This window comes from Sparus aurata, chromosome 11 (assembly GCF_900880675.1).
Source record: "Sparus aurata chromosome 11, fSpaAur1.1, whole genome shotgun sequence".
NCBI classification, from domain to species: Eukaryota; Metazoa; Chordata; class Actinopteri; order Spariformes; family Sparidae; genus Sparus; species Sparus aurata.
The window spans coordinates 9,744,487-9,768,724 of NC_044197.1; the positions used below are offsets into that span (position 1 = coordinate 9,744,487).

General features: G+C 39.9%; 3 protein-coding genes across 3 annotated transcripts; 2 read left to right on the plus strand and 1 right to left on the minus strand.

The window, feature by feature from the left end:
• Window positions 1-351: 351 nt before the first annotated feature.
• On the minus strand, window positions 352-6,135 carry LOC115592005 (cytochrome P450 2J2-like). Its single transcript, XM_030434460.1, has 9 exons — window positions 5,953-6,135; window positions 4,658-4,820; window positions 4,358-4,507; window positions 4,074-4,234; window positions 3,810-3,986; window positions 2,804-2,945; window positions 2,515-2,702; window positions 2,278-2,419; window positions 352-2,177 (listed from the first exon to the last, which is right to left on the minus strand). The coding sequence occupies exons 1-9, from the start codon at window positions 6,133-6,135 to the stop codon at window positions 2,002-2,004; spliced, it is 1,482 nt and encodes a 493-aa protein (XP_030290320.1). The 3' UTR covers window positions 352-2,001.
• A 706-nt stretch (window positions 6,136-6,841) lies between these two features.
• Window positions 6,842-18,809, plus strand: LOC115591530 (cytochrome P450 2J6-like). Its single transcript, XM_030433604.1, has 16 exons — window positions 6,842-7,135; window positions 8,092-8,254; window positions 8,357-8,506; window positions 8,783-8,905; window positions 9,619-9,806; window positions 10,925-11,066; window positions 11,337-11,509; window positions 14,132-14,353; window positions 15,197-15,359; window positions 15,690-15,839; window positions 16,050-16,210; window positions 16,385-16,561; window positions 16,987-17,125; window positions 17,467-17,654; window positions 17,878-18,019; window positions 18,343-18,809. Exons 1-16 carry the CDS (start codon window positions 6,935-6,937, stop codon window positions 18,516-18,518), a joined length of 2,658 nt encoding a protein of 885 aa, XP_030289464.1. The 5' UTR covers window positions 6,842-6,934; the 3' UTR covers window positions 18,519-18,809.
• A 471-nt stretch (window positions 18,810-19,280) lies between these two features.
• LOC115591997 (cytochrome P450 2J6-like) lies at window positions 19,281-24,233 on the plus strand. The gene is made up of 9 exons (XM_030434452.1): window positions 19,281-19,551; window positions 20,237-20,399; window positions 20,555-20,704; window positions 21,145-21,305; window positions 21,961-22,137; window positions 22,244-22,382; window positions 22,557-22,744; window positions 23,231-23,372; window positions 23,626-24,233. The coding sequence occupies exons 1-9, from the start codon at window positions 19,351-19,353 to the stop codon at window positions 23,799-23,801; spliced, it is 1,497 nt and encodes a 498-aa protein (XP_030290312.1). The 5' UTR covers window positions 19,281-19,350; the 3' UTR covers window positions 23,802-24,233.
• Window positions 24,234-24,238: the final 5 nt, after the last annotated feature.

Sequence of the window (24,238 nt, forward strand, 5' to 3'; positions counted from 1 at the left end):
AATATTGTAAACAAGCCAACAACACAAAGTGCAGTGGGAATAAAAGGCATCTAACTGATTTGTTCTGTTGCATTTAAGGTATTTTTGCAACACCGCTATGAACATTTGCATTTTGGTCACTGGGCAGAAAAAAGCTGATAAAGGCCTGTTTTTTGAACTTTGTTCAACTGGAACCATAAATGTCTATCAAAGGTTTTCAAAAGACAAGGAACATTGATAAAACATTACTACATTTTCAATACTTTCTAAACAATTGGTGAAGTTTTTGAAGCTCACCACCACCATGTCCATGTTCTCACCTTTTTTGATAAAACACTGATAAACTAAATTGAATTTATATGAACTCTGGAATACAAATAAAATCATTTATTAATCTGAGTACATGTTTAACACTTCATACATTTTTCAGTTTTGTGCATTTCCTACTTAAATACAATTGAGAGAATTGTATCCTGTCTCGTCTGATTTGGTACTTCTTGTCTTGCCTCTTTGTCAAAAAGCTGTGAAAATGACACGGCATCAGGTGAACATACATGATCATGTGCAAGCAATACATGGGATGCATTTTTCATTCAGCAGTAATAAAATCAAAGAGGCTAATTTTAAATGTATTCATACATTATTATCTTGGGATGAATAAGACTTACAAATATAATTTCCCAAACTGCCATTGATGCAAAAGCAAAGAAGGAACATCGATGGATTACACTTTATCATAACCATCATAAATAGTTGGTGGATCTATAGTTAATTAAAGTCTAGTTAATTGTTATTTTATTGCAAACAAATTTGAAATGATTTATAGACCATTTAAAAAAAAAAATAGTTTATTGTAAAGTTGCAACTAATGTTTATAAAACTTTAGAATTCCTTAATAAATGATTCATGAAGCCATTTGTTGTTGGTTAATAGTAAATTAACCATTAACCAAACTTTAATTAACCATAAAGTCACCATGATATTTACATTTTAAGTGTTGCCAGTCAATTCATATGCACATGGCTGTATGAAATATTATGCCTTTTTTTAAATAGCTTTTCATATCTTTACTAAATGAATGTTAGATATTGAGGTTAATATATGGATAATGATTTGTGTGCAGTTGTTTTTTTTATTAGTGACTGATAAATTACTGACAGTTGATATTAGCTCATTACTTAAGTAACTCTGAATGGAAAGACAGATTATTAATATCTTAATAATTAGGGATCATGACATTAACATGTAGACAAAAGCCTGTCACACCTGTGAGAGATACAGAAACTGTCATGGAGCTGTTTTTTGTGATATATAAATCCTGGTACTCTCATACATGTGTTTCATTGAAGTCACTGCTCTCCGTGTACTTGTAATAGACAAGTAAGGAAGATTTCTCCATCAGGTGCAACAGAATTAACAGGAAATGTCAACAAATTATTTTTTGCACACAGTCTTAAAGGGTAATTCCACAATTTTTGGAGAGGACTGCTGGATATCTGAAAAGAGTAGTATAAAGCCTGCTGTGGCCCCAGAGGAAGCTACATGCAATCTGATAAATCGCCTCCAGTGATGTCACTCATTGGCTAAGTAGCATTGTGGGTAATGTAGGCACCAGGTTTTGAAAGGCCATCCACTGGTCTGGCATTGTACTTCTATAACACTGTTGGACTCATTATGGATACTTTAAAAAAAACAAATGATCAAAATCAATACAACATAACTAGAGAATACCACTTGTTTTATTCTAAACATTCTTTCTTCCATCAAAACCTGGCGCCCACATTACTTACAATGCCATTGAGTGACAACACTGGAGGCAATTTATCAGATCACATGCAGATTCCTCTTGAGCCACAAAAGGGCCACAAAAGGCTTTATACTAATTTGTTGAGTTACCCTTTAAGAAGATGTCTACACAGGGAGATAAAACACCTCTGTGGGGGGATCATGGGAGTGCAGGAGATTAGTGATGCTTGGTGCCAATGTTTTGTCTTTGGTTGACTTGAGAAAAAGTAAAGAAGATCAGCGAGGCACAGCCACAACCCTGAACGCCTGAGGGGAATAGGTGAAGCCCAGCACGCCCTCCAAGCTGGGCATCTCTCCAGGAGCAGGCGAAAGGGTGAAGCGCTGGAGGAGACATGTGAAGAAAAGGAACAGCTCCATTCTGGCCAGGTGTTCCCCCAAACACACGCGTTTACCTGCAGGGAGACAGCAGCTTAAGTTAGCAGACACCTAACTAACTCACATGGAATTTTCTTGCAAGGCTGTAAATCATTAAAAGTGAGTTGAGAAAAACACCTGCTGAAAACGGCAAGAAGGCGTCTCTTCTGCGAAACTGGCCCTCTGAATCCAAGAAATGCTCAGGATTGAAGACATCTGGAGTCGCCCACTCATCCTTATCAAACAGCACAGTTGCAAGCATGGTAGTGATAGGAGTGCCCTTGAAAATGAGTAATGAGATGTTGATATGAGCTGTGAAGAAATAATTTACAGCTTCTCATTAATTACTGGGTGAGTCTGGTGATAGCCTTTTACCTTTGGTATGAAGTACCCTCCCAGTGTAGTGTCTTTACTGGCCATTTTAGGGAATCCCAGGGGAACAATATTTCCCATCCTTTGAATCTCGTGGATGACAGCGTCAGTGTAAGGCAGCTTGGGTCTGTCGGTCATGATGGGCGGACGAGACTGCCCGATCACTCTGTCGATCTCTGCCTGGACCTTCTCTGAGAGAGGAAGCAGAGTTGCAGCTACAACGGGCAGCTCAGCAAACATAATAAAAGACACAAGGAAAATACTTCTATGCTGTGATTGGTTTGATACTGACTCTGTATCTCCGGGTAGTTCAACATGAATACGATGCCCCAGCGTAAAGTGTTGGCAGCTGATTCTGTACCAGCCTCAATCAGGTCCAGGGTGCAAACCAGAAGGGTTTCAATGTTGAAGCCAGCCTGGGGATCCTCCTTTTTCTAGCATCATCAAAGAGACACTCTCATTTTTAAGGCATTGATGCTTTAAAGGTGCACTATGTAATTTTAGGGAAGACATTTTTTTTTATGCCTAAACAAGCCAAATAAACCAACTGTCTTTGTTTTCATGACTGAATAAACCAACTGACCTTAAAAGACTACACAATTTCATACTGTTTCACTGTGTATATTTGGCGGACCCCGCCACCTTTCTAGCTTCAAACAGTGTTCTGGGGAACTTATTTTGCTCTGAGAACGGCTTGTTTATTCGGTTATGGAACAGATACATATTTCTGAGTTTGCATCATTACCTCATTGATATTGTAAATATTTAAATTCTGATTTTGTATTTCTTCTCCAAAACTAAGTAGTAGTTCCAGAGACGGAACATAACATGTCCTATAGGAAAAATGGTCTAAAATAACGTATCCAAGATGAGTCAGGAATAGTTCTTAACCGTAAAGCTTATGTGTTTATAGCTGGTCTCATATGGAGGGTAAAAAGCTAAGGAATACAGATAAGTTGGAAATAAACAATTTTCTATTACTATTCCAGTTTTTTAAAAAAAAATGCAATCAAGGAAATAAAACATTTTCATTCTTGCCTAGTAAAGCAATGTCACTGTTACAACAAAGATTCAATGAATCACATTGGAACTGAATGTCTTGTCTCTTTGACTACAACTGTAACTGTAATTTCATGAAAATAAACTAAAATGCAACACTTTTGAAACACATTGAATATTGTTCAGGTATGTCTTACTAATGATATTAATAATGTCTCATTTGTATTGGCTTGAAGCTTCAAACTGTTGAACTGTCCCAGGATTCCAGGGAGATTCACTGAATCCTGGAAATATCTCACCTTTTCCATCTCTCCCAGGTACACATCGATATAATCACGGGGGTCATCGGGGTTCCTCTCCTCTTGGTGCCTCTCTACTTCCTTTTTCAGGAAAGCCATGATCTCACGGTAGTTGGCATGGACGGTCTGGTGAGGTCCTGGCAGGTAGTGCAGCAAGCCAGGGAAGGCATCGTACAGCTATGGTGGGAAACACTGTCAGATCAGTAATAGTCCTAAGTATGTTTCATGATATCAACATGATAGCTCAGGTAGATGAGTAATTACCTGAGTCTGAGCGGAGCCAGCGAGCACGATGGCCTCATTGTCCAACTCAAGAACTTTGCGGAAGGTTTTATCACTGTATTCAAAGCGATGTCCGAAGACCACAGATGAGATGATGTTGGACACCGCATTTGTTAAAATGTAGTGGGGATTGAATGGCCTCCCTGTGTTCAATTAGGTTCACACAGATAAATCATATCAGGATTGTATAGTGACTTTACCTGACACAAACATTCTGCACATTCATGATGTGATGACAAACAGATGGATGTCTATAATTTACTCGCCTTGTTCGTCTTTGAAAGCTTCACAGAGGAAGTTGCATTCCACTTCAATAGATTTCTCCATTGACCTCTGACCCTCTCCAAAGTAACGCAGGTGCGTGTTGGCGAACTTCCTCTGCTTCTTCCACAGGTAACCATTGCTCAGAGCTATGCCTGTGGGAATGTGATATCAGATTATCTACAAAGCAAACACACCCCGCAACACTGCTGCATGTGATTTGAAAAGAGCGTGATTATACAGAACGAGCTTTATATAGTGAAAGACATTTGTGCCGTGATGCATTCAAGGTCTCACACACTCACCAAGGCCCTTGAAGATAACGTGAAAGAGAGGGACGATCGGTCGATCCATGAAGCTGTCCAGCTGATTAACAAGAGCCTCTTTGACCATCTTGTATCCTGAGATAAACACCATCCTCTGGCTGCCTCTCCTCAGGCTGAACACTGGACCGTACTCCTGGGCAAGCTGCATTCAAAAACAGATTACGAAATGTTTCTCCAAGGATTTTGTCTTCTTTTAAGGCATGAATTACATATGTGATAGACACTGTTTTTGTAAGATGAAGTGCTTGGACAATTGGACATAAACACTTTGGACTAACTCTGAAGTGACTTCTCTTTTCAACCACTGCTGCCAAAGGCTTGTCTCACTCTGCTGATGATGCTCATCATACCGTTAGTTTCACCATGTGACTGCCATTTCTCTGTGTTGATTCAGTTTATTTTGTTTGAGACATCTTTTCATGATTTTTGAAACTGTCTTTGACATTCTTAATTAATCAGCAACAAAATGCAGTTATTGCTGATTATTTGGCATGGCTGAGGCTGAGAAATATAATTATAGAAGTCCTGCTGGTCAAAATGCCTTTTTGGTTTGGTTTGAATACATGAATATTAGAGATTAGATAGACTTTATATATCCCACAAGGGTGGAAATTAACTCGTTACAACAGCTCAAGATGCAACAAGTACAGGAAAAAATTAAATAGAAAATAAATAATAGAAAATAACCAGTTTGTTTAGTATCTTCCTGTCTCTGTAAATGGACATCTGATATCATTTTGCAGTTGGTGAGCAAACACTTTGTGATGGTCTAGGTTTTTGTTGCTTCTCTGCTTTCCCCCTCCCCTTTGTATTCTCTGTTTCAGGTTGTGGCAGGAGGCGTGGCTGGTCTCCCAAACTCAGATGAGACACACCTGTCTAGCATCACAAGCAATCACTCTACCTCCACTTAAACCCGGTCATGACTGCACCGTCCTGCCAGATGATTTCATTCCTGTCCTGTGGGTGCCTTGTCTGTTTTGCACCTGCTCCCTCAACGCCGTGGCTAGCCTTGCCTCCTGCCTCTACCCCTTGGTTTTTTCGAGTAGGGTTTTTGTGTTTTTTTGCTTAAAGAATTAAAAACTTTGAACTTGCTCTCGCCTACAGTCTCCTGCATTTGTAGTCCAAACCCCAGCCGTAACACACTTTTGAGTTTCAATTTTTATGATTCTATCGTGTATTTGTTGTTTTCTTGTAAGCCAAATGACCCCTTGGATATAAGCAATCCCCTCTACTCTTTTCGACTCTACACTTGGGAAATAAAGTGTTCACCTCACCTTCTCCAGAGATTTGAAGTCAACTCCCGTGAAGACATTTCCTAGAAAAGGCACGGCCAAAGGTCCAGGTGGAAAGTTGTGTGGCCTCCAGTTTCTGACCACATCGGTTAAAAGCAGTACCACAAACCCAAGCAACAGCCAACTGGTAAAGTCTATACACTCAAAAATTGCTTGAAAGATCATGATGAAGGTATTTCAAAAAACCCCTCTGTAAAATCACTGTGTGCTCCTGCAGAGGGGATGGTGGTGCCTCTGACGTTATCTGGGTGAGGAGTGGAGGAGGACGGGGGGGGGGGGGGGGGAAATGCACAAACTGGGAAATGTTACATAACACTGGAGGCCTCACATGACCCGAAAGGAAAACCAAGTTGGAGCTTGAACTTGTCCAGCTGGGGGTTGACTGTTTGCACATGCACTGCATGTTATGGACACAAAGAGGTCTCTGTAGTCATCGTGATAAAAATCAATTGTCAATAAACAATCAGTGAGTAAATAATATAGTTGGTAAAGTATGGTAAACACATGTATAGGTATATTCAAATACATTAGCAGATTTTTATGTAACAGATATAATCAATAAATCACTGTGTCATGAGCAGAGCACTCTGCTGCTAGTTACATTTGCTCCAGTTTCAAAGGGTGCAGAAGTTAAACAATAAATCATTAATCAGTTATTATTATCAGTATATCTCAAATAAAGGTAGAAATGTCCTGATTGATTTTCGACTTCTATACTTGTGAGGTCCTTAAACCTAATTTGTTTTAGCTTGTTTTCCTATCCCTTAACTTGTTTTAATGTTTTGTTTCTTGATGTCTTCCTACTTGTTTGTTGTTGTGTATGCAGCGCGCTTTTATTTTGGAGGGTAGGCACGCTGACAGGAAGTCTTGTCTCGATATCGTCCTAGCGCAGTGACAAAAACTTTGTGTAGGCACCTGACGGAGCTTTGTTACTCAGCTGTAAAATAAAAAAAAACAACAACAAATGGAGACAGTCTTGAGTGTCCTGGGCTTTGAGTGGATGGACTGCGGGAGTATTTTGGTATTTCTGTGTGTTTTTCTGTTGCTGGCTGATGTTTGGAAGAACAGAGTACCGACAAACTTTCCTCCTGGACCCTGGGCTCTTCCCTTCATCGGTGACCTTCATCGCATCGATGCCAAGAGACTCCACCTGCAGTTCACAGAGGTATTAATAGAGTCATTATCGCTATACAGTCGCCTAACATTACATTATTAGTATCGTAAATGATCATGAACCAAAATCCAATTCAAAACATCTTACTTCCGGTTCAGCGTAAGAAAATAATGTCAACCCTGCGCAAGAAAAATCAAGTTTATGGTGTCTTTTTTTATTAATTTAAAAAATGTTTATCCTTAAATTCATTGAATACAAAGTTCAAACAGGCATCTGCAGAACATGATATTACTTTAACACCACTGCTGCAAATAATGATAAAAGCGAATGAATTGAATTAGGCAGCAAATCGATTCAGATTTCACACATATACATATAATAACATATAACAAAATCTGCAATGTGTCACACAGATGAGTGATGCAATGTTGAAACACTCCACAAGAGGTGAAGGATTTCCTACATTTGTTCAGGTTACGAGCTGCAATGACAACGATTATTTTTCAGTATGTTAAGGAATAAGCCCCACAAATGTTTTTCTGTAAAATGTATCAACACAAACTTTGCTGTGGAAACTGTCAAGACTGGTGGCTACACATGACATAATAAAAACATGTGTTTTTCACCTATTTATCAGACCTAGTTTATAGACAAAGCTGAACTAAAACAAAATAATTAAAATAGCAAAATAAATCTCAATAAATGTAGTTTTCATGTGACATAATAAACATGTTGGGGTGGCTGTGGCTCAGGGGTAGAGCCAGCTTCTTGCTTAGGAAGGTTGCTGGTTCGATCCCCCTGGTCTGCTGTCAAAGTGTCCTTGGATAAGATACTGAACCCCCAAACTGCTCCTGATGTGCTGGTCGGCACCTTGCATGTCAGCCACCGCCATCAGTGTATGAGTGTATGTGTGAATTACTGTAAGTTGCTTTGGACAAAAGTGTCTGCTAAATGCCCTCAATGTAAATGTAAATAGATGAAATAACCTGTGTGCACTTTGTGTTCAGTTTTCAGAGAAATACGGGAAAGTTTTCAGCCTCCGTCTCTTTGGATCGAGGATTGTGGTCATTAATGGCTACAAGCTTGTGAGAGAGGCCCTGGTCCAGAAAGGAGAGGATTTCGTTGATCGACCCAGCATACCGTTGTTTGAAGAATTAGTTGGGAATAAAGGTAGTGTGTGACACCATAGTAGCCATAGTAGCATTTAGCTCGTTGCTGGTCGTACCCATTTCCAGTTACTTCTTGTCTAATGCTGTTTTGTGTTTCCAAAAGGTCTGGTGTTGTCGAATGGCAATCCATGGAAGCTGCAGAGGAGATTTGCTCTTCATACACTCAGAAACTTTGGGATTGGCAAAAAGACCCTGGAGCCGTCCATCCAGCAGGAGTGCAATTATCTCACTGAGGCTTTTGCCCTTCATCAAGGTACAAAACAAATCTTACTTTTCAACAAGCCAATACTAATGAGCTAATGCTTCTAAACTAATTATGGGGTCGTAATTTATTCTAACATGACTTGATGATTTAAAGGAGTGTGAAAATATCATTTTCTCATTCCCAACTTGTTAAATGCTTACATGTAGGGATGTTGGTCGACCCGTCGTACAATCACAAAGTGTCCGTATCAGTCAGTTATCCTCTATCGTAATTGACATGTCACAACACTTGTGTGTCTTATTTACATTTTCTTCGCATTCGCAGGCAAGCCTTTTAACACCCAGTCACTGATAAACAGCGCTGTGTCTAACATCATCTGCTGGCTGGTATTTGGGCATCGCTTTGAGTACACGGACAAGCAGTTCCAGGGTATCCTTCAGGACTTCAGTGAGTTAGTATACTTAGAGGGAGGCATGTGGGGACAGGTAAGACTACTTTGTATACAAGGTGATGCAAACAGTAATCTTTTTTAAATCAGGGTTGATCAGTTCAGCCAGACCTGATAAGTCGATAACTTGTTTGTAAGGTTCTTTTGGAAAATGAAAACAGAATGCAATGACCTGGAAACCCTTTTTAACCTATAATTATATATTATAGATATTTATCTTTTTACTGATCTTGGAGGGAAGTATATGGGCACAGGTGAGTCTCACTGCTTTGTAAGCAAGATGCAGTGGTCTTTTTAAAATCATGATTTATCCACCCAGACCCTATAAATCAATGAGGATTATTTTTTAAAAGATAACATAGACAACAGGATATTGAATGAAACACACGTAAAAAGGTATTAGATTAGATTAAAGTGTTAGTGTGTCCATGTGGACCTTGGGTTGAAAATGCAAGGGAATACCTGCCATACTTGAATTCTACATCAAAGTCCAGCAGGTTAAAGATTCTTCTTAATTGGACTTCAGTAAACAGTCCTTTAAACTTCATGTGTACAGCCTAAATTTGAGGATGGCCTTAAACTCAACAGACTTGTTCACTTATCATTGGCCTTTATCATAGCAGACATTTTGACAGGTTTTACTACAGCAATGGCATCAAAATGGCTCTGTTCTATTGAAGTCTAATCAGGTTCTTGTTGTCACTGTGTGCAGAGAGAGTCCAGGCAGAGATAGACACTGTCATTGGTTCATCCAGACAACCCTCTATTACTGACAGAGAAGACATGCCCTATACTAATGCAGTCATCCATGAAATCCAGAGAATGGGCAACATCCTTCCCCTCGGTCTGGCCCACATGGCAGGCAAGGACACCACAGTCGACAAGTACACAATCCCAAAGGTACGTCATGCACATGTGAGCAATTTGCTCATTTTTTGTTTTCCGAGTTGGGTTTTCTGGCAACATATCTTTTAAACAAAAACTTTCATATGAAGTAAACCAAATCTACACTTAAATAATTGGCCCAACGATTCTCAGCAGGGGGGTTTTTATGTGTCTTGGCCCGATTGAGGTCATCTACTGGGTTCTCTGGTGTCTCCACATAGCACCAGGCCTGGGTAGTCTCACTGCCACTCTTAGTCCCATAGTTGCAGAACAAGCCCTTTTGCCCTTGTAGTAGCACTCTAGAATGGCAGCATTAAGTTTGCTTTGTCTATTGAGAAACAGTGTTTCTCAATAGACTGGCAAACTTTGTCTCCCTGGTGACTTTGATCATGCACATGTTTCTGGAGAGTGTAAATGGCAGAGCTCGGCGAACAAGAACCTGCAACTTGTACACACTGGTTTGGGAGTTTCTTTGTAGATCACGCCTGAGAAGCGCAACAGGGGCCGGACCTGAGGCAGCAGTCTCACCTGATGGAGCATTCCTTTTGTGTTGCTGCTAATGGCAGTGGAGTGTTGCTTAAACTGCACCAGGACACCTGGGAGAGTCACACTTCTGCAGAACAATAATCTTAAAAAACAAATAAAAAGAAATGGACATAATTACTTATTCTAGCCTATTAAATAGTTTCATGGCCAAAATGTTCAAAATATGTTGCACATTGAATTACCAGGCATTTTACACCTTGTAATTTGACAAATAATCTAGTTTCCAGGCCCATTTATCACATCACATGATCTTTATAAGTCCAGTTGTTACACAATTGTAAATTATCAAAGTTCCTCTTTTATTTGTACACTTATAACATTTCTGGTCCATCATGGTTTGGTGTTTGTTGAGATTCCAGTTTCGTTTTAACTGTGTATTTGAATGGGATTTGAGTGGTCACAAGACCAGAAAAGCACTTTATAAATTCAAGTCCATTTACCAATATTGCATCCTTTTGTAAAACTGTTTCCATTGTTGACATTTATCCATGTAATTAGTTTTTTTCACACGTTAACCACCTTTTGTCAATTAAAACAAAACGAGAAGGGAAAAAAAAGCAGTTTGATTGACCATTTAACTTCCTCAGGGCACCATGATTGTCCCCACACTGACCTCAGTTCTACACGATGAGTCGATGTGGGAAACTCCACACTCGTTCAACCCTCAACATTTTCTGGACCAGGACGGCAAATTGAGGAAGAGAGAAGCCTTTCTGCCTTTTTCAGCAGGTTAGTCAAATGGCTATTCCAACAATCTAAAGCTCAGTTGCATGTTGTTTAATCAAACAGCTTCACCGAGGAAAATAAAAATAGATACACACCATTTCTAACAGCAGTCCTTTGCCTGTCTGTTTACTAGCTGGGAGGGGATCAGGGCCCATGTCTTACTCTATTCTTTGGTAGTTTCACGCCTTAAACCACAGCAATATTATATGGTCAAAGTGAATCTCTTAAAAATATCTGTGAATACATCTCATCTGTTGTGTTGTGTATCCTCAGGGAAGCGTGTGTGTCTCGGGGAGCAGCTGGCCAGGATGGAGTTATTCCTCTTCTTCACCTCCCTCCTTCAGAGGTTTTCTTTCTCTGCACCTCCTGGAGAGCAGCCCAGTCTGGAGTTCAAGTTAGGAGCGACTCACTGTCCCAAACCTTATTGCCTCTGTGCCGTACAGCGATAAACCACCAGCTGTCCCAAACTGAACCATTTCACAACAAAGTGGATCACTCTGTTTCACTACATTTATCTTCTATCATATCAAAACCTGCTATAATGTTATTTCTGATTGTCTGAGTAATTTATTATTTATTTTTTTTCTTCTACTTAATCAATAGGCCATATATTATTATTGAGATCTATTGAATTAAAATATGCAATCAAATATTTAATACATTCCAGTTGATCCTTTCCACCTCACATTGATACTGAGGTTTAATCTGTCTGCGCTTGTTTGGTCCATACAATCCAAAATGCAAATCATGACAAAGATATTGATAAAGATATTTTGAAAATCACATTTCATTCCTGCAGACAGGATGTTGCCGCCTCTCACATTATCTGGGGGAGAAGTGAAGGAGGCTGGACAACAAAGGGCGTAATCCAGGAAATGTTATGTAACTCTGGTAATCACAGGACCTCCAGTGAACTCCTCCAGCTAGTTGTCAACTGTCTACTCATACACTGCAAGGAGACAAGGAGGACAAGGAGGTCTTCATAATCATTTGAATTTGAATCACTTGTCAGCAATAAGTCAGTGAATCAACAGTGCTGTCGGCAAATAAATGTAAAAAAAAAGAAGGAAAAAAGCTAAAGGCATCTCTAAATACATTACAATTGAACTTGTCCAGTAGATGGATTTTTTTTGCGAGTGTGTCTGTAACAGATGTTTTCAGTAGATCGCTGTGTCATGCTCTCAGCACTTTGTTGCCAGTTACATTTGAAGCAGTTTCAAAGGGTGCAGCAATGAAACAATTAAGTCCTTATCAATAACTAAGGTAGAAGTCACTGCTCACCCCCACCTCATGGTTTTACTTCTATACTTTGGAGGAGCAGCGTTGGGGGTTATGTGTTACAAAAGTAACATGTTACAGTAATACATTTCTTTTAGCGGTAACAGAGTTATAATGTGTAAAGCTTTACTGATAATATCTCAGTAATATATTACTACAGTTACTATTACTATGTCATTTACTTCCATACAATCCGCTTTACTCTCCTAAGTGAAGCGTTTGTGTTGTTTATTTTAAGAAGCCCTCCACACCAACATGACCACATTAATATAGGCTGTAGGTGTGTTTAATGTAGCCGAGCCTTTAGCGTGACTGAAACAAACCGTATTTTGTGGCCTGAATGTTAAAGCCCAATCCTCTGAGCACACTTTAATTTACATTCTTGATTCACATGTGTCCATGTATTGTATTGTTTTGTGTACTATAATAAAAAGGTATAGAAAAAGAGATATTTGTCTTGTCATGTCATTATAGACTACATTATAGAAGGTATTGTGTTTCATGTGACTGAGGCTGCAATTAAAAATATGTATTCTTATCTTATAATATATCAGATTTTTGTCCTTTGCCTGATTATGCCTGTGTCCAAGGCCATTCCTTTATTTATACAGATCTTGGCCATTCAATTGTTTTATATAGGTTATTTGGGCATTTTATTGAAAGTACTTAAATACACCTGAAGCCTAAATTCAGCTCTCCAGGACTAAAACATATGGCTTGACATATCCCCACTCACCCCTGACCTACCACACTTGCATGTCCTATCACACGAGGTCCATCTAATCATTTGAATATCAATCACATGTCAGCAATCAGTCAGTGAACCAACAGTGCTGTCAGCAATGAAATGTAAATAAAAATAAATAGATAAAAGTGTAAAGGCATCTTTAAATACATTATAATTGAACTTGTCCAGTAGATCAATTTCTATGCGGGTGTGTCTGTAACAGATGTGTTCAGTAGATCGCTGTGTCTTGAGCTCAGCACTTTGCTGCCAGTTACATTTGATCCAGTTTCAAAGGGTGCAGCAATGAAACAATTAGGTCTTTATCATAACTAAGGTAGAAGTCACTGCTCACCTCCGCCTCATGATTTTACCTCTATACTTGTGAGGAGCGTTATGACATAATGCTTTTCCCAGCACCTAACTCAACCTGAAGCCTAAACTCAACTCTCCTGGACTAAAACTCCCATTATGGCTGGATAAAACATTATTGGGGCCCCATGGGAAAAAACTTGTGACCTACCTACACTTTGTACAATGTGCATGTCCAGTCACCACACAGTTCCCATCAGTTCCTGTATCCTGGACTAGTATTCCCTAGTATTCCTAGAATAATTTGTGTGTGCTGTCCCTCTAAAAGACAAGGCTACAGAACCAGCATGATGCAGGGTCTTCGTTAATACTGACACTGTAGAAGATTTAAATAAACAAGATTACCAAAACTGATGCAGTGAATATGGTGCTTCTTGGGGTTTCCTTGGGGTCAGGGGCCTTGGGGCACTTGACTCATATTGGGCCTCAGACAGATGGCTGTGCAAGGGGCGAAAACGCTGGAAAGTAACTAAGTTATGATGTATTTTAGACTCAGGTAGCCAACATTATACAAAGTAGTAAAAATTACCTCCTGGAGTACCTCTTCTGCATTCTGTATGTTAGTGCTTTTATTTTGAAGGTTAGGTACGCAAACCGGAAATAGTGAAATCGACCTGTATAGGCTGTAAAAAGGCTGACCGAGTCCTGTTCTGTCGTGACAGCGCAGCCACTACTGTACAGTTAATTACGTTTGCATAAAAAAACCTCAAATAATATGGAGACAGTCTTGAGTGTCCTGGGCTTTGAGTGGATGGACCTCAGGAGTGTTTTGGTATTTCTGTGTGTTTTTTTGTTGCTGGCTGATGTTTGGAAGAACAGAGTACCTGCAAACTTTCCTCCTGGACCCTGGGCTCTTCCTCTCATTGGTGATCTTCATCGCATCGACGCCAAGAGAATCCACCTGCAGTTCACAGAGGTATGATGAGAGGCCACACAACAGTATCAGACTGTCCTCAGGGAAATAAAGTGTCTGATGACTTCCTCTGTGGTCAGTGAGTTATTGGCTCAGTCAGTCAATTCAGTGTTTTTTTTTTACTAAATGGAAGATGACATAAACATTGTTTCACACTTTCTGCGCTTAAGTAAATAACCCACATGAATCCGGTCATAGAGGAATCGTCCAGAAAGAGAATATATTTCAGAGCTGGTACACAACAGTTTGAGGCATTTTTTACTCTTGAGGAATGTGGGAAATCATTAACCCCAGTGAGAGCTGAAGTGTAGTAAATTCACCACACAAACACCACAATTCCAACTCATTGTATCATGTGTTTGATTATTAGTAATAATTTCTGTACAGGTTCTCTGTGTGTCTCAGTGTAACAGTCAGTTCTGTGAATAATACAGCTCATTTTTATTGGAGATATTTTAAGAAATGCTGTATGTAGAGCCACCTGGTGGCACAGGGGAGACAGGGACAGAAGAAATAAAGTACCCAGATTTTAAATAAATAAAGTTGGCAAGGTACTGATGACATCCCGTGATGCTTCAACATTAGATGTGTGTTTGCTCACTGTGGTGCTGGCTACAAATCATTCCCCATAAAGAGTAAACATTCTGCCCAGTACTTTTTTATACCAGGTTGGAGTAACCTTTCTTCAAAGTTAACAAGTGTCAACAGCGCCCATTATAAAACATGATACATCTGCCACATGAATGCAGGACTGATTAAAAAAAAATAAAAAATCATCCTCAGAAAGTAGAAACTGTATTTCAACTCAGTGCTGAACGTAAACACCAGTGTGCTCTTTGTGTTCAGTTTGCAGAGAAATATGGGAACATCTTCAGCCTCCGTATCATGGGTGGAAGGATCGTGGTCATTAATGGCTACAAGCATGTGAGAGAGGCGCTGGTCCAGAAAGGAGAGGACCTCGCAGATCGCCCTGTCATACCGTTGTTTGATGAGTTTGTCAAGAACAGAGGTTATTTGCGTTTTGTATAAGAAGTTGCTAGTGAGTAACTAGTAAGTCTTGCACTAGCAACATCAGACTGACACCATAATATCCATATTAGCATTTATGCATATCCAAATATTCTGGTATGGTCTATTCTGGTTCCCCATACCAAAGTTTATAGACTTCACTGTGAATCAAGGTAGTGTATTCTGCATTTTGTTTAAAAAAGTCGAAATTGAGTGCTTTGTTACTGTGTAGCAGCATCAGACTGATTAGACATATTAGCATTTAGCTCGTTGTTGGTCACACCCATTTCCAGTTACTTCTGGTCTAATGCTGTTTTGTTTTTTCAACAAGGTCTGGTGATGTCGAATGGGAATCTGTGGAAGCAGCAGAGGAGATTTGCTCTTCATACTCTCAGAAACTTTGGGATTGGTAAAAAGACCCTGGAGCCGTCCATCCAGCAGGAGTGCAGTTATCTCACTGAGGCTTTTGCCCTTCATCAAGGTATCAAACAAATCTTAGCAACAACAGATTAAATAACAAATGTTTTTTTTGAGACGTTATACTGCAGTTTTCATGACACATTATTTTTGGCTTTTATAATAATAAAATCTGTCCCTGACTGACTAAATCCTTGGTCAGTTGAGTGCACTTTTCACTTTGTGTTGACAAAGTTTCTTTGTATCTTATCCACATTTTCTCTTTATTTCATAGGCAAGCCTTTCAATGCCCTGACACTGATAAACAACGCTGTTTCCAATGTCATCTGCTGCCTGGTGTTTGGAGATCGCTCTGAGTACACCGACAAGCAGCACCAGGCTGTTCTTCAGCACTTCAATGACTTAGTTTCCTTGCAGGGAAGTGTGTGGGTACAGGTGAGCCACCTTTGCCAAAAAAGTCATCTTTTTTTTTTAAAATCAGGCTTAATCTAGCCAGACACCGTAAGTCAATGTTATGTTTTAACACAACACAACAAAACGCCCCTGTTCTATTTCAGTGTCTCATCCCTGATTCTCAGATGATCTGGTGTCTGTCTTCATACTCTGTAGGTTTACAACTCATTTCCCTTGCTGATGAGGTGGCTGCCTGGACCTCACCATGCAATATTTGGTCTGGTACAAAAGATAATTGACTATGTTGAAATCAAAATCAAAGAACACAGAGAAAGTTTCAACCCGTCCTCACCAAGAGACTACATCGACTGCTTCCTCACAGAGATGGGAGAGGTGAGTATGTTGCCTGGTTTGTGTTCAGTGCACAGAGCTGATGCAGTCAGCAGTGAACACCCCAGTTGTGACACAGATTCCGAATGCGTCGAACACACGTCCAAAGAATGATACTTAACAAGACTAAGCTACAATAGGGCCTAAGTAGGAATATATAAATGGAATATGCTCTTTATCAGACTTGTAACAAATTTGGAATACTGTCATTTTCGGAATAATAGTGGAAAATTTGTGTGCATGTAACTTTAACCAGTTAATTCCGTCTTTTGGTGTCCGATATTGAAACTACTCACTTCCTAGTGATGAGACCACAGTTCCTGCACCCGAGGTGCCTGCTCATCACTGCTTGCAGCTTTAATTTCTCCTCGCATTTTCTCATGAAATATGTCAACTAATATCAAATCTGTCTCTTGTGTCACTGATAGAAGGAGGACCAAGATTCTGGTTTCGATTTGAAGAATTTGTGTTTTTGCACTCTGGACCTGTTTGGTGCTGGAACTGAAACTACCACCACTACTTTACACTGGGGAATGCTGTACATGATCTACTACCCTCACATACAAGGTATGTAATCAGTGGTGACTGGTCATTAGGGGCAGGTGTGGCAAACAAATCAGGTTGTCATTAATGCTCAAAAATATTTTTTTGCTACAATTTATCACGATCCTAATGTGCAGATCATTCATGTTTTCCCCTCAGTTGTTTACACACAGTCACAATGTGCACATATCACTTCCCTCATTTGATCACTCCTCTATCCATACTTGACATAGTTTATTCATTGGTTTCCTTGCATCTCTCCATGTATAGTCAGTAGCAGGGACTAAGATGGAAGGAAAAGATGCTGCTGAGGGAAACATGGATGCAATTTAAAATAATCGGTGTCCTGTTGTCGCTGTGTGCAGAGAGAGTCCAGGCAGAGATCGACACTGTCGTTGGTTCATCCAGACAACCCTCAATGACTGACAGAGATGACATGCCCTACACCAATGCAGTCATCCATGAAATGCAGAGAATGGCCAACATCATTCCCCTCGGTCTGGTCCACATGGCAAGCAAGGACACCACGGTCGACAAGTACACGATCCCAAAGGTACATCATGCACATGTGTGAAAAAATTGCTAGATGTGAAATTTTTTTGCCAATACAGCTTTTACATGTAGTGCCTTTTTGCAATCACTTCTTAATTGGTTTTCGAAGGCTAACCTCAAAGCTCAACCCTGTAATTTGTTTATTTTTCAGGGTTTTTTTGTTTTGCTAATTAAAACAAAGTAAGTAGAAGAAATACTTACCTTTTTTACTGGCGTTTCCTCAGGGCACAATTGTCATGGCCACACTGAACTCGGTTTTACATGATGAGTCAATGTGGGAAACTCCACACACCTTCAACCCTCAACATTTTCTGGACCAGGACGGCAAATTTAGGAAGAGAGATGCCTTCATGCCTTTTTCAGCAGGTTAGTCAGTATTTGCAACCATTTGATCTATAAAAAAAAAAAAGTATTCGCCACCATTTGTTACACTCCGGTGTTTCAGATCTTCAAACATATTTGAAGTCAACACAATCTGAATAAACACAAAACACAGTTTTTAAATGTTATTTTTGTGTATTGGTGTACAAAAAGTAATCTGACTGACCCTGGAACTGCAGTCCCTGCCATCCTCAGTTAATGCCAGTGTTCATGAGTCCACCATAATAAAGACACTGGGCCAAAATGGTATTCAGTGAATCTCTTAAAGTAATATCTGTAAATACATCTCGTCTGTTGTGTATCCTCAGGGAAGCGTGTGTGTCTCGGGGAGCAGCTGGCCAGGATGGAGTTATTCCTCTTCTTTACCTCCATCCTTCAGAGGTTTTCTCTCTCTGCACCTCCTGGAGAGCAGCCCAGCCTGGAGTTCAAGTTAGGAGCCACTCGCTGTCCCAAACCTTACCACCTCTGTGCCGTACCACGATAAACCACCAGCTGTCCCAAACTGAACCATCTGAACCGAATCACTGTGTTCCGCTACATTTATCTTGTAATATGCAAACATCTGCTGTACTGTTCTTTTCTCGTCTTTTTCTTCTTTTGTCTAGTGTGAGACAAACATCATTTGCATGTTTTCCTTTTCTTAATCAACATGTCTTCTTAGATTGTGAATACAATTTCATGAATTCAAATATGCACTATATCCTGACAACAGGATTTGGATTTGTCAGATTTGCTGAAACTGGATGTGTGTATAAATAAAAGGTACTGCGATGTAGTTTGTGTTTCTGAGTGTTCATGTTCACACTGGTTTCAGTCAGCGGTTGTGCAGATGATAAAACAACCCCCTTTTAAAATAAGATGATGTGTCAGTCCTGTACAAGGACGAAATGGTGGGAAATAATTAAGAACAGAACCACAGTTTTGAGATACTTGTAGTTGAACAACGTTAAAGAAATGCTAACACATTAATGTATCTCTAGTTATAATCCAATGATTTAATTTATATGATTCTGAATATATATGATTCTTAACAGTTGACACTAATACTTAAGTACTTTTGAATGCAGGAAGTTGACTTGCATCAGAGTATTTCTACACGGGGATGTTGTTACTTTGATCTGAGTACCTCTGCCGCAGAAGCGCGCAGTTATTTTATGTGTAATGTGTTTGTGCTTTTATTTTGAAGGTTAGGCAGGCAAACTGTAAATCATTATATCTAGCTGGACTGGTCATAAAATAATTATTTGCCTGACCGAGTCCTGTTCCGTCGTGACAGCGCAGCCAACACTGTGACAAAAAAATAAGCTCACATAAAAATGGAGACAGTCCTGAGTGTCCTGGGTTTTGAGTGGATGGACTTCAGCAGTATTTTGATATTTCTGTGTGTTTTTCTGTTGTTGGCTGATGTTTGGAAGAACAGAGTACCGGCAAACTTTCCTCCTGGACCCTGGTCTCTTCCTTTCATTGGTGACCTTCATCACATCGACTCAAGCAGAATCCACTTGCAGTTCACAGAGGTATGATGAGAGGCAACACAATAAAATGTATGAGGACTACTTACCTCTGTGGTCAGTGAGTTATTAGTTCAATCAGTCAGTTCATTGGTTTTCCCAAATGGAATAGTCAGTGATGTATTTGAACACCTTTCCAAATACTCATTACTTGTCTCGGATGGGAGATGACATAAACGTTGTTTAATGCTCTCTGCATTTTGAGATAAACACATAAATCTGGTTTTAGAAGAAGTCACCCAGAAAGAAAAAAAGCAAACACATCAATGCTGTTGTGTAACAGTCGTGTAACTCTTGAGGCTGGAAATCATTAACTCCTCATAGACAACATCTGAAATGGATGCCCGATAAACCCATTCAATCACACTGTTCGTTCTCATTTACACAGGTTCAAACATCCCCTGTGTTGTCTAACCAGAGTGTCCTCAATAAAAATTGTATGTTTAGGCGAAAGGTTAGGTGACATCACCATTTTAAGTAATTGACTCAAGTATTATGCATGTAACCGTTTGGTGACATTGAACTGTAGTGTATACGGGCCACACCACATCAGTGATAAAAAGTGATTTACAGGTTGCTTTTTCACCTCTGACCCTCATTTGTGCCTCAGCCCACAACACAAAGGAACAACACAGGGAGCAGATGACAACTCAGTGTTGAACCAAAGCACCACTCTACCTTTTGTGTTCAGTTTGCAGAGAAATATGGAAACATTTTCAGCATCAATCTCTTTGGTGGAAGAGTCGTGGTCATTAATGGCTACAAGCATGTGAGAGAGGCGCTGGTCCAGAAAGGAGAGGACTTCGTAGATCGTCCCAGCATACCGTTGTTTGAAGAAACATTTGGGGATAAAGGTATTGGTGTTGCATTTTGTTTAAGAAGTTGCAGGTGGGTATTCAGCAGCATCAGACTGACACCATAGTAGGTCACCATAGTAGCATTTAGCTTGTTATTCGTCAAACCCATTTCCAATTTTTCTGGTGCTATTGCTGTTTTGTGTTTCCAAAAGGTCTGATTGCATCGAGTGGCAATTCTTGGAAGCAGCAGAGGAGATTTGCTCTTCATACACTCAGAAACTTTGGGATTGGTAAGAAGACCCTGGAGCCGTCCATCCAGCTGGAGTGCCATTATCTCACTGAGGCTTTTGCCCTTCATCAAGGTACTAAACAAATCTTTGTTTTCAACAAGCAACAAGTAATCGGCTAATGTTTTCTTTTGAAAGGGGCTCTGTGGAAACTTCTGAAGTGTGGTGGAAGCCGGACGTTTGTTTATGTTAGCGGACTCCATTTCTTAACTATTTCTAAACCGACTTAAGCTACTGTTGCTCTTTGATAGCAGAGCAGAGAGAGGCACTGAGGCTCGTTGAAAATGAGTAGGTGCTGATGTTAGTTACATTATGTAACTCCAGATTCTGTGAGTACAAGTCCATCACTTGGGGGGGTTATCCCGCATCCATACTCACACAGGACTGAAGACTTTTAGTCTCCACCCATTTACTAAGTAAACGTCCGCCTCATCTTGCAAATATATTAAGCTGAGACCGGCAAGCTGTTTGTTATGTACATAAAGTATTTTCTACATTTTCTAATTATCTCACAGGAAAGCCTTTTAATGCTCAGTCACTGATAAACAGCGCTGTGTCCAACATCATCTGCTGCCTGGTGTTTGGGGATCGGTATGAGTACACGGACAAGCAGTACCAGGGTATCCTTCAGGACTTCAGTGAAATAGTGTACTTAGAGGGAACTGTGTGTGCACAGGTGAGACTACTTTGTGAACAAGGTGATGCAAACAGTAATCTTTTTAAAATCAGGATTTATAAGGTCAGCCAGGCCTGATAAGACAAAAACTAGTTTGTTAGGTTGTTTTGGACAATAAAAACACAATGCAAGGACCTGCAAATCACTTTTAACCCATAATTAATTTTAAAAAGTTCAAAGACACGATATTTAATGATCAAACTGATAGATATTAGGTTTTTGGAAATACATACTCATTCTGAGTTTGATGCCTGTGAAATGTTTGAAAGAAGTTGGAACATGGACCAATCTGTCACCATGTTACATCACCTTTTTTTTGTTTTTAAACAGCAGTCAGTAAGTGTTTGGACATACTGAGGACATAATATAAGTGTGCAAAAGGAGAATTTTTCCTTGTCTTGACATACGACTTACTATCAGTGCCCATCAGTGTGGGGTACCCCTTGTCATATTCTGCGTTTTATTATTTACACTTACGCTTTTCCCATTATGTTAAGGATTGGGCGTTGTAGATAAAATCCATTGTATATGTATTCAATTATGTAATTTTATAGAAAATCCAATACAAACAAAAAACATGGCCTCCCACTGTGCGTCTGTTGTGAACTGTTCCCTGATTCTCAGATGATCTGGTATCTGTCATAATTCTCTGTAGATTTATAACACATTTCCCTGGCTGATGAAGTGGCTGCCTGGATCTCACCAGACGATATTCACTCTGACACATAAGCTAATTGACTTCATGGCAGTCAAGGTCAGAGAACACAGAGAAAGTCTCGACCCGTCCTCACCAAGAGACTACATCGACTGCTTCCTCACAGAGATGGGAGAGGTGAGTGTTTTTATTTGTGTGCATTGTTTTTTTTTTTTCTTTGTATTTTATATTGAAATCTGTCATGTGATACCAGAAACTCTTGTATCTCCTGTGTTACTGATAGGAGGAAGACAAAGATTCTGGTTTTGATTTGAAGAATTTGTGTATTTGCACTCTGGACCTGTTTGGTGCTGGAACTGAAACGACCACCACTACTTTACACTGGGGACTGTTATACATGATCTACTACCCTCACATACAAGGTGTGTATGAGTGATATCTGTTCCACCTGACGCCTGCTTATTTTGCAAGTGTCCTGACTTTGTAGTACCAGGGTTCTCTCGCAGGTCAGTCCTAAGTGTGTTGCACGTCATTTTCCTCTCAGTTGTCTACACCGTAAAGAAACTGACACTGTTTCTTGTTGTCACTGTGTGCAGAGAGAGTCCAGGAAGAGATCGACACTGTCATTGGTTCATCCAGACAACCCTCTATGACCAACAGAGATGACATGCCCTACACTAATGCAGTCATCCATGAAATCCAGAGAATGGCCAACATCATTCCCCTCAATCTGGTCCACATGGCAGGCAAGGACACCACGCTCGACAAGTACACAATCCCAAAGGTACGTCATGCACATGTGAGCATTTTACTTATTGTTTGTTTTCCATGTTGGGTTTTCTTGCATCATATCTTTTGAACGCAGTGCTACTCAGAAACTAATCATGAAACACTGAACAATGTTTTTTCAAACCAGTAACAGTGCAACTAAGTGAAGAAAACTTTCATGTAAAGAAAACCAAATCTGAAAGCTGATTTTTATCTATACTGGTTCTGAACTGAATATCTGAAAACAGATAACTGTAAAGCATGAATTCAGTCTCAACATCCATACGCGGGCCTTTCGCTGCACGTCGTCCCCTCTTTCTCTTCCTCTAAACCTGTTGCTATCAATAATGCAGAGTTGCCAAATAAATTGTCTTGAAAACAATAAAACCAACATATTAATTTAGAATAATCTATTATATAGGGTAAGGGCCTCAAACGTACAAAACCGCACAAAAAGATATCAGTTTGATTTACTGTGTTTCGTTAACTTCATTTTTCTCAGGGCACCATGATCCTGCCCACACTGACCTCAGTTCTACACGATGAGTCGATGTGGGAAACTCCACACACCTTCAACCCTCAACATTTTCTGGACCAGGATGGCAAATTTAGGAAGAGAGAGGCCTTCCTGCCTTTTTCAGCAGGTTAGTCAAATGGCAGCCACTACAAATCTAACTCAGTGGTATGTTGTTTAATCCAAGGACTTCACAGAAGAAAATAAATATTGATACAAAGTGTTGCTCACACTCAATCTTTAGTGTGTTTGTTTAACACAGCTGGGAGGAGATCAGGGTCCACACCCTGCTCTATTCTTTAGTTGTTTCAGACTTAGAGCTGCAAAAATATTATATGATTCAAGTGAATCTCCTAAAAATCTGTTGTGTGGTGTATCTTCAGGGAAGCGTGTGTGTCTCGGGGAGCAGCTGGCCAGGATGGAGTTATTCCTCTTCTTTACCTCCATCCTTCAGAGGTTTTCTCTCTCTGCACCTCCTGGAGAGCAGCCCAGCCTGGAGTTCAAGTTAGGAGCCACTCGCTGTCCCAAACCTTACCACCTCTGTGCCGTACCACGATAAACCACTAGCTGTCCCAAACTGAACCATCTGAACCGAATCACTGCGTTCTGCTACATTTATCTTGTAAATCTGCTGTACTGTTCTCTTCCTTCTTTTATTTAGTGTGAGAAAACCTTATTTGCATGTTTTCCTTTTCTTAGTCAATATGTATCTTTAGATTACGAATGCGATCTCAATTCAAATTCAAATATGCAGTATATCCTGAAAACACTGGGAACTATAGTTTCTACTTTTTTCTCACTGCACATTGGATCTGTCAGATTTGCTGAAACTTGATTTGTGTGTAAATAATACTGAGATTTTACGTTGTGTCTCTACGTGTTCATGTTCACACTGTGGTTTCAGTCAGTAACAACAACATTTTAGAATAAGATTATGTGTCAGTCCTGTTTTGGTCCATACACAGAAATAAATGCTTGTTAAACCATGATATGGAT